Source organism: Calidris pugnax, unplaced genomic scaffold, assembly GCF_001431845.1.
Source record: "Calidris pugnax isolate Ruff unplaced genomic scaffold, ASM143184v1 scaffold44, whole genome shotgun sequence".
Classification (NCBI taxonomy): Eukaryota; Metazoa; Chordata; class Aves; order Charadriiformes; family Scolopacidae; genus Calidris; species Calidris pugnax.
In genome coordinates, this window is record NW_015094506.1 from 3008710 (window position 1) to 3024987 (window position 16278).

Genomic DNA, 16278 nt, shown 5'->3' on the forward strand with positions numbered 1-16278 from the left:
CGAGGCCTTCAGAAAGGAAGGCATTGCTTCACAGCCTGATTATCAAGATGAAGTTGCCCCTCAGCTTTTCTAAAGCCAAAGCTCTTCAGGCCTTTGTAGCATAAGTATGTTTTGTCATGGTGATGGTGATTTCTGTGCAAACTAATAAGGTAACTGATGGTATCAGACTCTGCTATGAGAGTGAATTTGCTGGTGAATTTGGTGAATTTGCTATCACCAATCTGGTCACATGCCACGCAAGCTCAAGTAGCAGCTTTGCCGAAGAGGCGTGCCTCAGTTCCATCCAAGGGAACTTCAACCTCACATTCACCAAGCATCACTCTGTTGCAGAAAGACTCCATCTGATAGGTCCCAGATCCTTTGTGTCTAGGGATGCCCAAGCCTAATTGGATTAAATGAAGTAAGCGGAGCAACAGAGTATTACTTGGAATCACACACATGCTTAACAAGCATGAAAATAACAAAAAGCAATTACTGATGAATGACTGAAGTTTCAAGAGACATAGTGCATGGGTATTCGCTACCAGGCCTCATTTTTCTCCTCTGAGATCTTTGCATAGAAGTGGGATAATTCTGCCTGTTAAGAAGAACCTGAAGAGATAAATTTACACCTCTATTTTATCTGTGAAAGAAGCATGAAGAGAAGGAGAGTGTATCTGTGCCCTTTGGGGACAGTGAAGACAGTCTTCATCTCAAGCTCATAACGATACACTGTGTGCAATGCTCACTTTTACACCATATCCTGAAAATTATTGCCAAGTAGCTTTCCCTTTTTCTTCTCTGCTTTTCTTTAAGCACTTCAAAATTTTTGCTAAAGCACTTCCAGCTGCCACTGATTCATACTGTGGACGCTGTGGAGGATACAATCCAAAGTTGCCTGAACTCTGGTACCTTGGTAAAGGTACTGCCCAAAACTATAGTAGTCTTTTCACAGAGACAGCAGCCTAGGTTAGAGAAAGCAGCAAGAAACTTCACTGCCTCTCATTTCTTTAGATGCCACCGCTTCCCTTTGGTTTTTTGCTAAGATTAAAAAGGAGTATCTAAATATATGTTAAATTACACTGTCTTAATTTGAGTGCATTTTCCTCACTTCTACTGATACAGAGTGATATTATCACTTAAATTAAAATATGTAACCACAGTGTAGCTTGAATTTTAATGCCTTAACAGTGTGGGTCTGGTTTAAGCCGAATCCACACTTCTAGTGGTACTATTCGCATGGAGACAGTTTTGCACGGGTCAGGCTTAGCAACAGCAATGCATCTTTGAGACAACATTCACAATGTAAACTAATGTTTTATTTAATGACTGTTTAACTTTATGGCAATTAATTTTCCTTTCAGAAAACATTTACACAAGGAGAAGGATGATTTAAAGGACAGGCTTTGAGTGCAGACCAACAGAAAAGAGAACGAGCAGCATTCAGCCTCTGTTAAGAGATCATTGCTTCTTATTTGCAGAAAAGTTAGTTGCATTTCTTGGAAATTGTTTAAGGGAAATAGAACAGTGAGAAGTACTTCCTTCCCTCTTCCTATTAATTGCATGACATCTGATCAGGAACCCAGCAGCTGCAAACTATGCTATAAACAGGAAGGTCGGAGCGAACAAATCAAACATGCCTCTGGTGCTGAACGCTGCGACGGCAGGACTGAAAGGGAAATAGAGCAGAGGCTCATTTGAAGGGGTAGGGCTGCCGGCATCCCACTGCCGGTTGCATTTGCACCAACTCCATGTGAATGATAAATGAGGAAGTGAAAGAACCACCTGCTGCGAAGCACCTGCCTTGAAGACCACTCAGCATTCAGGTAAGGCAGATGCGTTGTTACTGTGGGGAAGGAATTGGCAAGGAGCCTTCTCGCCTCAAACAAACAAGGACTTAAAAGCCCTGTGAATCCGGTTTTAAAGTGAAAGAATGGGGTGATTGATTGGATCTCTCAGTGCATCGGAAGTACCTTTCTGTGAGGAGTCAGAGTGGTAAGAGAGGCAGGGAAGTGTAACTTAGGGGTTATTTCTTAGTCTCAAGGTGAAGGAAGGAGGTAGAAAATCCTATCGCTAGATCCAAATAGCAACCTTTGTCTTTGTCCTCGGGTGAAGAGGCAGAAAATTTTCCCCTTAGTAAATTATCTTCATGTGAAGCTACTCTGAGAGATCTCATCAGTGTTGATGGAAGAGGTGGTTTGGGACCAACAGAAGGTGCAAGGCTTTCCCAGGTAACCACATGAGTTTTGCTTTCAGCTACAACCAGTGACAAAGAAGGAAGAATGGTGGCTACTAAGCATGTATTTGAGGAAGAACAGCCATTGATGCAGGGAGTTGTTGCCTGACATAAGACCATGCTCGTGTGCAAAGGTGTAAAGATGAGGGTGCTCATCAGTCTTCTTCTGACTCCATGTTTGGTTTTGGGGGTTAGAACTATTCGAGGTGAGTTTCAGGCTCCCTGCCTCTGTTTTCTCCTCCTTTCTTTTCTATTACTGTTTTTCTTCTGTTAACCTGATATTTCTCCATCCTCCCTTTATTTTCTACTTTCATCTTGGTGACAGAAAAAGAAGGACATTCTGTGAGTGTACATATATGTAGTTACCAGGGCTACACCAAACACTCTCTTCATTGTTTACTCTTTTCAGAGAGCATCCCAATGCAGACCCTACAGTGTTATAATGACCACGCATCTCGTACAACTTGCACATGGATGGAGTGTTCAGAGGCTCATGAATTCCTGAATGTGACTCTGAACTTTAAAAGTTATGAAAAGTAAGTGTCTGTCTGGTCTTCTGAAAATGGTCTAAAGGGGCTTGACTGCTGAGTCTAAGAGATGGAGCTGTGCGCAGCCAGCATGGTATCCAGCTTGCAGACACCAATGTTATGTCCAGGCTAGGGAGACAGTTGGATCTGTACAGGATGAGGAAGAACAGGAAGCACAGCATACTAATCAAGTTGTTTTCATTATGTTTTCAATCACTCTTCCCTGTTTCTGCTGTGAAAGCCCACACACAAAATATGGCAGGACATGTTAACCATTGCACCCGAATGGAGAAGGATGTGTTATACTAGATGCAGTGGTGATGATAACTAATCAGAAGTAAGAGCATAGCCATGTTGATATACCTTCTGCAAAACAAATTGTGAGAAAAACAGAAGTTCTATGTGTTTGACTCATTGGGTTTCCTCTCAGAGATACCAGACTACATCTTTTGCTATCTTTTTGCTACTTCTGCTTCCTTTCAAGAAGAAAACAGAACAGTCAAACTTGAGAGTATGAGGGAGAAGAATGGACAGAGAAGAATGAAGAGATAGGGGATGGAGAAAAAGAATAATAGTATGAGCAGGAGATGGAGGGGTAAACAGCACAGAGATTGGAAGAAAGCATGAAATAAAAATAGGAAGAAGTTATCTTGGTTCTATTTTTGAGAAAGAACTGTAGAATTCATTCATGAGTTGACAGCTGTTGAAGTCAAAGGAGAAGACGCCCCTTATACTCCCCAGAGTATTGAATCACATTCCAAATATTAGTAGTTTGTTGTGGGTTGAAGTCTACAAACCACAGAACTGCTCCTGTGGCACATAGGACCTTCATAGGTCTGCGTGGAAGTAATGTTTTTGTGTAGGAGGACTGCAGTCCCATAGTCCTCAAAAAACTTCTGTCCCAACTCCTAGCTGCATTTATTTGGCCTTGTTTGACTTCTCTAGTGTAAGCATGGCATAACATACACATGTACACTGCCAAACGTACTGTAATGGAAGGAACAAGCTTTGCTTGCTACGGGAAGGTGAGCTAGGAGCTGGGGGTGACAGCAAGGCATTGACCTCACTGACAACGGCATAATCCCACAGTAACAAGAAGAGCAGAACAGTGAGAGCAACCAGGATCTTCCATCAGTCCAGATCCCCAAGGAAGTCCCTATCCTGTACCCAGGCTGAAGGTCAAGCTAGGAAGTCAATTCCACAGATCACAATCAACAATGCATGTCACCAGATACAGATATGGCTGCGTCATAGCTCAGGCAAGGACCAAAGGCAAGGGCCTGACATTAAAAGCAGTTTCTGAGTGAAGCTGGGGAGGCCCTCAGTCAGGCTGATTCCATCTTAGACAATCTTGAGCATGGATGGCCATAACCCTTGCAGGGGAGGCATGAAAGAGGTTGTGTTCAGGGCCCAGACACCTACCAACCCAAGGCAGTTACTGTGAGTGCATCTTCCTTTGAGGAAAAGAAGAGAAAATAAAGCAGAAGTGCCTGATATTAGAGAGTGTATTCATGTAAGCTAATGAACTACAGATGTATGCCAAAATAATGCAGTGATAAATATTTATTTAGAAACAGAATACAATAGCATTTGGGGAAGGTTTCAGAAACCACACTTCGAGCCATCTAGCAGCACCCTATTCAGATGGTCATGCTTTTTTCAGTGTAAGCAGGAATGAAGAAATGACCTGCAGGTCCCACACAGGTGAAAACCACGCTGACTGCCAGAACTCCACAATGCACTGGGTGTGTCACGTCGATGACTATCATCAAGAAAACTACAGCTTCAAATTTAACCTGGCACTACAGTCAGAGCTGAATGTCTACTTGTTTCAGAATGGTAAAGATGAACCACTAAGTCTTGTCCCTATTTTTGAGCATTTAAAAGTTTTTCAGATTGATGTATTCAATATCTAATCCTAAAAAGATACTTAAGTCAGCCCTTAAGCTGAAATGTAAGCAGGAGTGAAGTAAAATGGCTATAAGGCCATCCTACCACCTTCAAATTCAGAGCATTCGGTAGAGATAAAAATGAGTCTACCTTCAATGACTACAATGGAAAAAAATGAGGGGGTATCTGCCAGATAATAAGTGTCTTGATTGGAATTGGGGGAAAATATCAAAAAACTGTTCTTTTAGCACCATCCTCTACATGCCATTACAGCATGTGCTTTCAAAAGTTGCTATAAAGCTGCACAACAGCACTGCTCTCACTATTTGTCACTTCTGCTCATGCACATATTTCCCAAGTCTTGTAGAGTTTGCACTTCACAGTGAAAAAGAATTGTGGATTATTTGTAGCAATCCAGGGAAGTTGTTAGATTCAGAGGACATCAGCTAGGCATTTTCTTCTCCACTTCATGTCCCTGTCCTCACTATCTCATCTCATGGGTTGTACCTTCACCTTCCAGTTCAGACCCCCCCACCTCAAAACCTCTCGGTCAGCTTGATGACATCAGGAGACTTCTTGCTGACCTGGAAAGCAGCTGATGGAAGCCAAGGGCTGAGCAGTGCCCTGGAGTATGAAGTCACTTACAAGCGGGAGTGGGAGTCCTGGGAGGTAAGAGTAGAGGAGCTGGGCTGTCTTAATTTGGGCTGGAACTCCTTTTGGTGGTTGAGACTCTGTGGTAAACATTGTGCAAATGAGCGACCTTTCTGTTCTCAGGTACTATGAGGAGAGTCAACAAATGTTGTTTCAGGTCAGCTGGAAGGGGCTCTCTCTTTCTGTTTGCAAATGACTTGTCCAGTGAAATACCATCTGCTCTGTATTGAAAGCAAATATCTGTTCTTTACTGAAAAAAAACCATTGTATATGGTTTTGAGTGAGAATTGGTTTTGCCCTGAATGCCTCCCAAATGGAATTATATCACGTTCCCAGAAGAGCCTGTGGGTTCATGTGGAGAAATGGCAAAATACATTTGAAGCTGCTTCCCCTGCCAGGAGGATGCATTTTTTTTTATCATCAATTTTTAAGCATAAATATCATCAAGTTCCCAGTTTTCTTTTTCCCCTCTCTCCTTCCTTTCCCACAACAACAGAAAGCTGCCTCCCTCTTGCTCTCCAACACCACAAGTTGCCATCTCCACCACAAGGGCCTTCTCCCAGGAAGCAGCTACGTTGCCCGCGTGCGAGCCAGACCGGGACAGGCCAGTGGCTTCTCTGGGCAGTACAGCGAGTGGAGCACGGAGGTGTCATGGCAGACCCCTGAAGGTAGTGTGGGACGGAGTGGGCTGGAAGCACTGCCTGAGAAGCCAGACCTTTCCTGTCACTTAGCTTGCTCTCCTCTTCTCTGAAGGTGGCCTTCATCCCAGCAACCTTCGCTGCCTCTTCAATGGTGCAGATCGTCTGACGTGCAGCTGGGAAGTGAAGAAAGTGATCGCCACCTCTGTCCTCTTTGGCTTGTTCTTCAGGGCCACTCCAGCATCAGCGTACGTGCTCTGCCCATGCCAGCGTCCCTGCTCCTCTCCCATGGAGTTTCTGCTCTGTCCCATTTCCTCTGATCTCAGCTCAACTTCTTTCTTTTTCTCCCATCAGAGAAGAGGAGGAGTGTTCTCCTGTGCACGAGCAGACTTTGCCTCATGTTCCATATGTGGTCCAGAGCTGCACAATCCCTGTTAACTCCAGCAGTCAGAGCCAGTACCATGTGTCTGTCCGAGCCAAGACAGAGGAGAAGCTGATTGAAGCCCGCAAGAACAGTGAGTTGCAGTGTTGTGTTTTGCTTTTCCTGGTTGTTTCTTGGAGAGATGCCTGTCTGGGCAAGTGGGGTTGAGGACAGCAGTGATGAGGAAAAGCGGATGGGAGGAGGAAGAGACGAGGGCTGATGAAGAAAGGAACTGGACGCTGTGTCAGATGAGAGGTGTGAGAGAGGTGGCTTGTAGGCGTGGAGTTCCTCAGTGGCACTTGTTACTCTGGGGAAGGTGGCAGTGGTGAAAACTGCTGTGCAGAAATTTGAGTTGTGACCCAGAGGGTCTTGATGGCCAGTTGTCACCCCGCTGACTTGTCTGTGACTGGCCTTCGTGAGTGTCCCAGGTGACAGGGAACTGTGACGAGAGGTGTTTGTGTGGAGTGTGATTCCTCAAGAAGCCAGTGGAGCTCTCGAGGGTATGTGCAGTGGCCCTGGAGCGCTGGATGAGATAGGACTCCTCTGCTGAGTGAGGTGTGCCAGGCAGATCATCTCTGCCTCCATGTGTCTCAAGGTATCGGTGCTACTTTTTACAGACTACAGCTGGGAGAGCTCCTGTAGTGGGTGAAAATATCAGGTAGTAGCCCCAAGAGAGCTGAAAATCTCTGGAAATGTGGTGGACCAGTAAAGGTGTTTCAAATATGGCTTTAGTGGTTTTCTGTGCACAGGGAGCGCTGTCAATATTAACGGATATGGGTTTTCTGATATTTATTGTGTCTACTGGTTTATTGTATTTGACTAGAAAACGCAGATGTGGAGAATTCAGAAGTGTTAAGATGCTGAGATTCCTTACATTGCATGAAACAACATTCTTTTCAGTCTCTGGAAACTATCACAGCAGTGAAAGGGAGTGCTGGACCAGTATGTTGATAATTAATCTGAAACATTCCATGTGTTCCAGTTAAGGCGCTGCCACCCAGAAATGTGTCAGTAACAGTGACAGAGAACCAAGAGTATGAACTGAGGTGGAAAAAACACACTTTCGACTATGACTCCATAAAACAGAGCTACCAAGTTGAGTACTGGAAAAACAACCAATACGAGAAGGTAAGTCTTGGAAAGTGCAAGAGTCCTGGATTTCCCTTTGCAGGGCAAATTGGAAAGGCAGTTCCTCTCGTCTTCATCGTTTGTGCTTCTTTTTCTCCTTAGACAGCCAAGATATTAAATATCATCAATGATGAACCTCCCTTCATCTTCACCGGGCAGATGTTGGCATCATCTACAGAATACAGGGGGAAAATGCGGGCGAGGGTGAATACGCCTGTGGAATATGAGGGGCCTTGGAGTGAATGGAGTGAGGAATTCACCTGGAAGACAGAGAAAAAAACACACTTTCGACTATGACTCCATAAAACAGAGCTACCAAGTTGAGTACTGGAAAAACAACCAATACGAGAAGGTAAGTCTTGGAAAGTGCAAGAGTCCTGGATTTCCCTTTGCAGGGCAAATTGGAAAGGCAGTTCCTCTCGTCTTCATCGTTTGTGCTTCTTTTTCTCCTTAGACAGCCAAGATATTAAATATCATCAATGATGAACCTCCCTTCATCTTCACCGGGCAGATGTTGGCATCATCTACAGAATACAGGGGGAAAATGCGGGCGAGGGTGAATACGCCTGTGGAATATGTTCTCCTTAGACAGCCAAGATGTTAAATATCATCAATGATGAACCTCCCTTCATCTTCACCGGGCAGATGTTGGCATCATCTACAGAATACAGGGGGAAAATGCGGGCGAGGGTGAATACGCCTGTGGAATATGAGGGGCCTTGGAGTGAATGGAGTGAGGAATTCACCTGGAAGACAGAGAATGGTACTTTCCGTGCAGGCTCCCTCTGTAAGGTTTTGTGGACTGCTGATGGCTGAAATGCCTCGGCAGAAAAATACATGCTCTCAGCTGGGGCTGAAGCTTGGTCCAGCCATGAGCTAGCTGGGGTGGCTTAACAAGGTGTCTGTCCTGTCTGCACCCTTGCAGTACGGCAGCAATGCTAATGAAGGAGGTGAGCAGGAATGGCCTTTTAAGCTTGTTTCCTACTCCCCTTCACGAGGCGAGTACAACCAGCCATAAAGTTTTCCATATGGAAAATCAAGTGAAGGTCCTGACCAAAAGAGCATCCTTGTTTCCTGATTCCAGTGGTCCGTTCTGCTGTCAGTGACTGCAGAGCCCACCACTGGAAGGAGACAGAATAGAAGCCATCAGTCTTTTATGTTTGCAGAGTGACTCTAGGGTTGTGTTAAATACACAGTACAGTCCACTGGACTTAAAAACCTTTACGTGTGTTTGCTCTTTCTGGACTGAGAGCATAATATCGGCTATCATATGGTCTTGTGCTCAAATTATTATGATCTTACATGATTTGTCCTGAGGATGCTTGTAGTGGTCAGACAGGAGGCAAAATCTGATGAGTGTACTCAGGAAGAAATTGGTATGTTGGTGAAGATCAGTTACAGCCATTAGCAGAGGAAGCTCTTTCTTAGAAAATCCCTGAGACCCCATCTCTTCGGGACTGCACAAAGGCAGGCAGACTTAAGATGCCTGAAGACTTAATATGCATAAATTGTTTACTGTTATGTCACTAAAAAAAAAAGGATCAGTAAAGGAAACAATGAACTCCTTTGGTCAGTGAGCTGTTCAGGCCACACTTGGTCTCTCTCATTTTGCAAAGTATCCCAACAGTTTGAAGGCTGCATCATCCTGTCCCGGGACATGCCACCTACATTTCCCTGAACTGCTTGCATGGAGAGTGGCCAGAGTGAGAAACCTGTTATGAGAAGCAGCCACTGTGCAGGTGGATACGTGTTTCTCTTTTCTCAGTTTCAGTTCTGCCACCAGTGGTTCTCCCAGCGATGCTCCCAGCTCTCATCATCATCTTACTTATAGTTGCTTATTGCAGCTATAGGTATTTCCTCAGGTAGGTCTGGGTTGTGACTAAGAAGTTTTGCAGCGTGCTGGCCTAAAGGCTGAGGCACTCCTTGTCCCCCCAGGAGAGAGCAGTTGATGTGGGATGAGCCTTGGTGTGCCATGGGCATCCTTGTGCGTGTCTGTGCAAGGGTGAGAGCTGGGTGGTGGCGTGCCAGGGCCTTGGTGGTGCCTCTCTGTGCCTGGCAGCTCAGTGTGGGGGGTGCAGCCTTTCCAGCAGAAATCTGGACACTCTGTGTTGTTGTTGCAGGAAGAAGCAAATGTGGGAGGAAAAGATTCCGAACCCCAGCAAGAGTCTCCTGATCCAGAGCTACCTGGGGGTAAGAGGGAACTGTACTTTGAAGGGTGCTTCTGGAGAAGTACAACATGGAGTTAGTTCAGAGTGAAAAGAAGGAAGCGAGGGGTGTGTTGGAATGTCTAGTTGAGAGGGATCTGCCAGCTCAGGGTCTGGACTGCCACTGAGCAGATTGCTTCCCCATCCAGGAGGATTACAGAGCCTGGCTGAGCCTCATGTAACCCTTTACTACAGACTTTGGTCTTCTATTTTCCTACCTTAGTATCCAGGAACCGAGAATTGAAAAATAATACCATCTTCTCTCTGATGCATCTAGTTAGTTTTGCCGTCCCTTGCACCCAAAATGCCTCCCAAAGTCCTCTTACATGTAACCTGCTGTCCCTGGAAAGATTTGACTTTTCGTGTTTCTGGCCAGAATATTGCCTGAGTCTCTTCAGCGCCGCCTTCTATAGTCTATGCATGATTTCCCCCCTGTATACTCCTCTGCAGTTACTGGAGGTTGGCTTCACACTGTGAGAGCTATATTTCCTTCTACATGCTACCCTTCCTGGACATGGTCATGTGGCCCTCTCCATATAGGAAAGGAGAGGGCAAAGAAAAGGAAATGTGTACTTTTCACAGTCATATTTTCACAGAGGTGTTTCTAAAAGAAAGTGACTTATTTTTGATTCCATCTCTCTCCCTTGCCCATTTCCTGATTTCATCTGCAATGGCCAAGCAAACCTTGTGATAGATAGAAATAGTAGGTGGATATCGCCAAAAGAGGTCCTGTATGGAGCATACTTGGAGTTTTCTGACAAGCCTGGCTAGATTCCTTCCCAGAACTGACTCTTGCATGTTTCAGTTTCTCACTACCATAATTTCACAGCCTTATCTATCTGTGAGTCTCCCCTGGAACCGCTGGATTTGTATTTGATCTCACATCTCTAATGTCTCTATCTCCTTAAGGCAATGCTGCTAATCTCCATTCTACAGACGGAGAGCTCATGCTATTTTTGCCACTGTGTTTTATCTTCTACTTAAGCTAAATGACTTCCACCTCATCTCTGGCTCCCTGCAGCGCTAGTCAGTGGTGCACAACTCCAGGGAAGAGTGGTCTTTACAAAGATTAACTTAACAGTTACTTATCCAGTTGCAACATTTTTAGCTTTCCACCTCTGTTTTCTCTATCAGTCTCACACCCTACAATTGCAAGCCCTTTTGTCTCATTTGATATTTTCAGCTTAAGTAGAATGGCTGGTCTTAGCATTGCTCTTGAGGGTGCTGCACATGGTGAGCTGTCATGGTTCTCAGCTAACTGTTCATTTGGCACCCAGTATTTCTCAGCCTCTTATTCAGTCAGCAAGCAATGTCTCCTAGGCATGCATCCAGTCAGCAGTTGATACAGGGGAAGTGAGATACACCAGATTCCTTTATGTGGCGCACACCTGCATGTTTTGCAGGCTCTGATAAATCCCCCTTGCAGATCAGTCAATGTTCTAAAGTTCCTTTTGATTAATTTGGCTGTTGACAGACTTCATCAACTTCTTTTTCTGTCCATACACAATAATCAACACCAGTACAAGGTCTTCCACCACTCGAAAAAGCACCACAGTAGCTTTGCGGCCTATCTCATACCCAGCTCTCCATCCACAAGTGCTCTCGGCTCTTAGTCTTGTAGTTTTGATAGTTTTCATCCCGGTAGCAAATTGCCTTACGCTAAAGTTGTAAACATCCCAGCAATTCTGTTTCTCTGGTCAGTCAGCAGAGAAGGACAGCCATTTTAGCTCTACAGGTGAAAAGTTGCCCAGAGTGTCCTCATACGCTGCTGAATTAGAGTAGGAATTTCACAAAACAGCAGCTTTGAAGTTTATTGTGATGGGAACCTGCAGCAGCAGCCGCCTCTGGCTCCTGTGCTGCATAAAGGTAGGTCGGGGTAGACAATGTGGAAGTGAAGGAATAGTCTTTTGGAGGACAGGACATACTTTGTAGCTGTAGCCATGGGATTTCTTCAGCATTACTGTCCATTTTGACTGGAAGATTGAAGAGAAACGGATCGTAGCTTGTTCTGACTACAGATTGAAGGTTAAAATGTGAAGACTTTTGCAGATTGGAGCAAGAACAAAGGAAGGAAAAGCTGATAGAAGACATTAGAAGAAATTAAAGTGGTATGAAGGTGCCAGGAACATGGGAGTTTTTTAAACCTGCATAAATCTATTAAAGATTGCCTGTAGCAATATTACTACTGTATTTAGGTGGGAAAACAGCATGGCCCTAAAAATGAGAACAGGAAGGTTGTTGGGACAAAAGTTATTTAGAAAACATTAATTCTAAAACATAGGTTGATAAACTGGTAAAACTAATTGCACAATGTGAATGCCTGGAAGCTCATTCTTGCACTGTCTATCACAAATGTGCTACCAGTGTTTTTATGCCCATTGCTCCTGGCTCTTCCTGGCCTGAATGCGATCTCCCTTTTCTCAGAAGTGTCACAATTTTCATTTTCTCTCTTCAGCGAGCTGTTAGCCAACAGCCAGCCAGCCAGGTGGGCTTCAATGGGCAGAACACTTCTGAGGAGGTGGAGCAAGTCAGCTGCCTTCAAGTGCTTGATGGGTAAGTAAGCAGCCCACTCCTGACTCCTTTCTTGAAAGGTTCTTTACTAACCCTGAGGGAAGAGCAGGCTGCGCATGAATATCACTCATTACGATGGTGAGGACAAAGACTTTTCATGTCTTTTTACCTGGGTATTTCCTAAGTTTGTGTACACCTTCGAAACATCTATGGAAATTGTAATGAACTGCTGCTGCTGCGGACCTTGACTTCCCTGGCTGGAAGTTTGAGGGTAGAAACCTACTCCCTCTGTTCCTCTGCATTTCCTTTGGAAATAGGTTTGAACAAAAGGCATCGACCTAATAGGATGGAAATCCTGTTGGTTGCATTCCTCCCAGCCTGCCTGAACACAACCTCCCTCTCACGAAAATACACATACTCCCTTATCTCTTCATCCTCTAGGAATGACATACTTTCTGCTCCTTGAAGCAAAGTCTGACTTTGAAAGGGGAATGTGAACAAAGATGAGCTGCAGTGGTCCCGGCCAGTGTGTGGCTGATCAGAAATAGCTCCAAATTGTCCATACAGCCTCAAATGTGTGCCAGGTCTTCAAAGATGGTGTGGGGATGTGACCATGGTTCAGGAAACTATCTTGAGTTGCAGAACAGCTGGGGATGCTGACACAAATTAAATTGACTCTCGGGTTTCATTATCATTATCTGCCTCTTAGGAGAGAGAGTCAGCTCTTTTTAATACACACTTTTGTAAGTTGTGTGAAGGGAAGATGGATTATGTTTTTTACTTCTTTGAAATCTTTGTCTTCTCACTTTGTCTAGCTTCACATTCAGTCCTTGTAAGTAACTTTATTATGAAGAAGTAACTGCAAAGTATCACTCAAAGCTCGAGACCTGCATAAATGCTGATGCCAGCAGTCACATTGCCTGAGTCTATACTGCTAAATAAATCAGGTCCAAGATGTAGTATCAGGCACTGCCTTGTAACTGCTCATACTGCTTTCTTGTCAGCACTATTCCTGCCATGGTTTGGCCTGTGCCAACTAGTGCTCTCCAAGACGGTATCCTGACATAGTTTGGGAGATAGAACAGGGTAGCAACCGCTCCCAGTGGGCAACATGGACATGATTGTACAAGGTTAGGCTTTGCCCAGTGTCCTTCAGTGGTATTCAAGCAGGCTTTGCACCCAGGCTGTGCAACACACGTTCTCTTTCACACTATGAAAACAGCTGTAACACAGTCGTCACATTATGTCATGTACTTTGATCGGAAAAAAACAAACACAAAACCTTAGCTGTGCTTTAGACTGCAGAGACACTGTGGGAGACCCAGAAGACTGCCATGGCTATAGAGTGTGGACACAGCCAGTCTATGCCATTTTACCAGAGGACCAAAGAGTGGTCCCTGGCTCTGTTTTATTTACAGCAAAAATAGCTGGTTTGTGCTTTCACGTCTTGGCATTGGCAAGAGTTGGAGTTGTCAGTAAACAGTTGGTCTCTTGCAGTGGCACAGGAAAAAGCTGAGGCTCGCATCTTCTGAGGAAGGTACAAGAGATGTGGCCAAAGGTTCCCTCTAGCTTCCTGGAAGACATTGTACCCTCTGACAGCATCTCCTGTTTATATGCAGTTATCACCTCAGCAAGCTGTTGTTTAAAGAACTGTCAGTAGCAGCTAAGTCCTGTGTTTTTTCACCTGAACAGGATGATGAAAAGCAGCCCAGGAGAGTTCCACGGAGCTGAGGGAAAGACAGTGCAAGTTTCCCAAGCTACACTGGCTCCACAAAACTCCTGTCAGACTTCTGAAGTGCCACATAAATCCTCGCTTTCATCATCTGCACTTGTCTGCCCATTGAATCAGACAGTTGGGCCATCCTGCTCGTGTGCCAGGCTTCCAAGCAAGTGTGAGGCTCATTCAAGTACTGCTTCCAATACTTTCTTTGCTTTCAACGGTCCATACTTGTACAGCCCAGCGGAGTCCTCCCAGCCTGATGTGCATCAGACCTCAGAAGTGGACCCAGTGGGAGTCCGTGAGAAATCAGTTTCCCTTCAGTATGTGACCCTCCCAAAGGAAGACTGTCCCCAGCCTCCACAGAGGCAAGAGCAGCCAGCAGCAGCTCCTTCACAGCCCTTCCTGCTCCCAGATCAGAAGGAAGTGACACAGCACATTGAGGATGAGAAAGAAGTCTCACTGGCCCCACCAACCTGTGGGAAAGTCATGGACATGAGAACAGAAGAGCAGAAATCTCCAAAGGCTCTAGGCTGTGTCACGTCTCCTCAGCAGTGCCCCTTGGAGTATGTCACCACAGAGAGCCTGTTAGTGCCATCAGCCAGCAACTCCACCCCTCCACCACTTGTCACTGCTGGGGAGTTACCCGGTGACTCACAGGAGCCCCCACCCTCCAGTGACCACTCTTGTCATGAGTCTTCTCAGGGGAAAACTGGTGCCACGGCCCCAGTTTCAGGTCAAGCACCAACCTCGTCACCTGAATTGCACCTGGATACATTTGGAGAGTATCTTACTGTCCCTTTAGATGTCCATGGACATTCAGAACCCACAAAAATGTCCTTACATTGAAAAAGAGTATTTTTTTCTGAATAACCTGTGTTACAGAACTATGTAGTCATATTTAATCCTAGCAGTGCCATAACTGGTTTCCTCCAAGATGAGCAATTGCTACCCTGTCCCCAACCTAAAACCCAGTAAGAAGATGCAGATGAATCAGAAAGATCCCCAAGTGTATTTGGTTTGTGTGGCAAGGTTTTGGTAGCTGGGGGCTACACGGGTGGCTTCTGTGAGAACATGCCAGAAGCCTCCCCCATGCCTGACAGAGCCATTTCCAGCTAGCTCCAAGAAGGACATGCTGCTGGCCAAAGCTGAGCCATTCAACAATGCTGGTAGCACCTCTGTGATAAAATATTTAAGACAGTGTAAAAACTGGTGCTCAACAGCAGCTGGGAGATAGAAGTGAGAATATGAGAGAGAAACAACTCTGCAGACACAAAGGTCAGTGAAGAAGGAGAAGGAGGAGGTCCTCCAGGCAGCAGAGCAGAGATTCCCCTGTAGACCGTGCTGAAGTCCTTGGTGAAGCAGGTTTGTCCCCTTGAAGCCCATGGAGGTCCACTATGGAGCAGATATCCATTCTGCAGCCCGTGGAGGCCCCCACACCAGAACAGGTGGATGTGCCCCAAAGGAGGCTGTGACCCCATGGGAAGTCCACACTGGAGCAGGTTCCTGCCATGACCTGTGAACCTGCAGGGAAACCAAGCCGGAGCAGTCCTTTCCTGAAGGACTGCACTCCATGGAAAGGACTCACGCTAGAGAAGTTAATGAAGAATTGTCTCCCATGGGTGGGATGCTATGCTGGAGCAAGGTAAGAGCATTAGGAGGAAGGAGCAGCAGAGACAAGATGTGAGAACTGACTGCAACCCCCATTCTCCATCCCCCTGCACCACTCAGGGGGAGGAGATAGAGAAATTGGGAGTGAAGCTCAGCTCAGGAAGAAGGAAGGAGGTGGGGGGAGGTGGTTTTGTTGTTTTTGCTTTTGTTTTTAAATTTGGTTTTATTTCTCATTATTGTACTCTGATTTGATTGGCAATTGTGCTGGTTTTCGCTGGAATAGAGTTGATTTTCTTCATAATAGCCAGCATGGGGCTATGTTTTGGATTTGTGCTGAAAACAGTGTCGGTAACACAGGGATGTTTTAGTTACCGCTGAGCAGTGCTTACAGAGTCAACCTTTTTCTGCTCCTCACACCACCCCACCAGCGAGTAGGCTGGGGGTGCACAAACAGCTGGGAGGGGACACAGATGGGACAGCTGACCCCAACTGACCAAAGGGATATTCCATGCCATATGATGTCATGATCAGCATATGAAGCTGGTGGAAGAAGGAAGGAGGGACATGAGGAGTTATGGATTTTTATCTTGCCAAGTAACCATTACACGTGATGGAACTCTGCTTTCCTGGAGATGGTTCAACACCTGCCTGCAGACGGGAAGCAGTGAATGAAGTCCTTGTTTTGCTTTGCTTGAATGCATGGCTTTTGCTTTACTTATTAAACTGTCTTTATCACAACCCACAAGTTTTCTCAGTTTTACTCTT

General features: G+C 45.5%; 1 protein-coding gene across 1 annotated transcript; it reads left to right on the top strand.

The window, feature by feature from the left end:
* Positions 1-1660: 1660 nt before the first annotated feature.
* LOC106901095 (cytokine receptor common subunit beta-like) lies at positions 1661-16251 on the top strand. The gene is made up of 14 exons (XM_014963447.1): positions 1661-1805; positions 2236-2421; positions 2625-2751; positions 4406-4581; positions 5153-5301; positions 5780-5951; positions 6037-6169; positions 6276-6436; positions 7325-7470; positions 8059-8233; positions 9236-9332; positions 9591-9660; positions 12130-12227; positions 13878-16251. Exons 2-14 carry the CDS (start codon positions 2334-2336, stop codon positions 14749-14751), a joined length of 2466 nt encoding a protein of 821 aa, XP_014818933.1. The 5' UTR covers positions 1661-1805; positions 2236-2333; the 3' UTR covers positions 14752-16251.
* The last annotated feature ends 27 nt before the right edge of the window (positions 16252-16278 follow it).

What these genes read in the sequence shown, in the direction of transcription:
- LOC106901095 (XM_014963447.1), top strand. Translation starts at nt 2,334, where the DNA reads ATGCTCGTGTGCAAAGGTGTAAAGATGAGGGTGCTCATCAGTCTTCTT. An exon ending in AGCTATAGGTATTTCCTCAG is followed by an intron (nt 9,333 to 9,590) that starts GTAGGTCTGGGT and finishes TTGTTGTTGCAG; the next exon opens with GAAGAAGCAAATGTGGGAGG. An exon ending in TGATCCAGAGCTACCTGGGG is followed by an intron (nt 9,661 to 12,129) that starts GTAAGAGGGAAC and finishes TTCTCTCTTCAG; the next exon opens with CGAGCTGTTAGCCAACAGCC.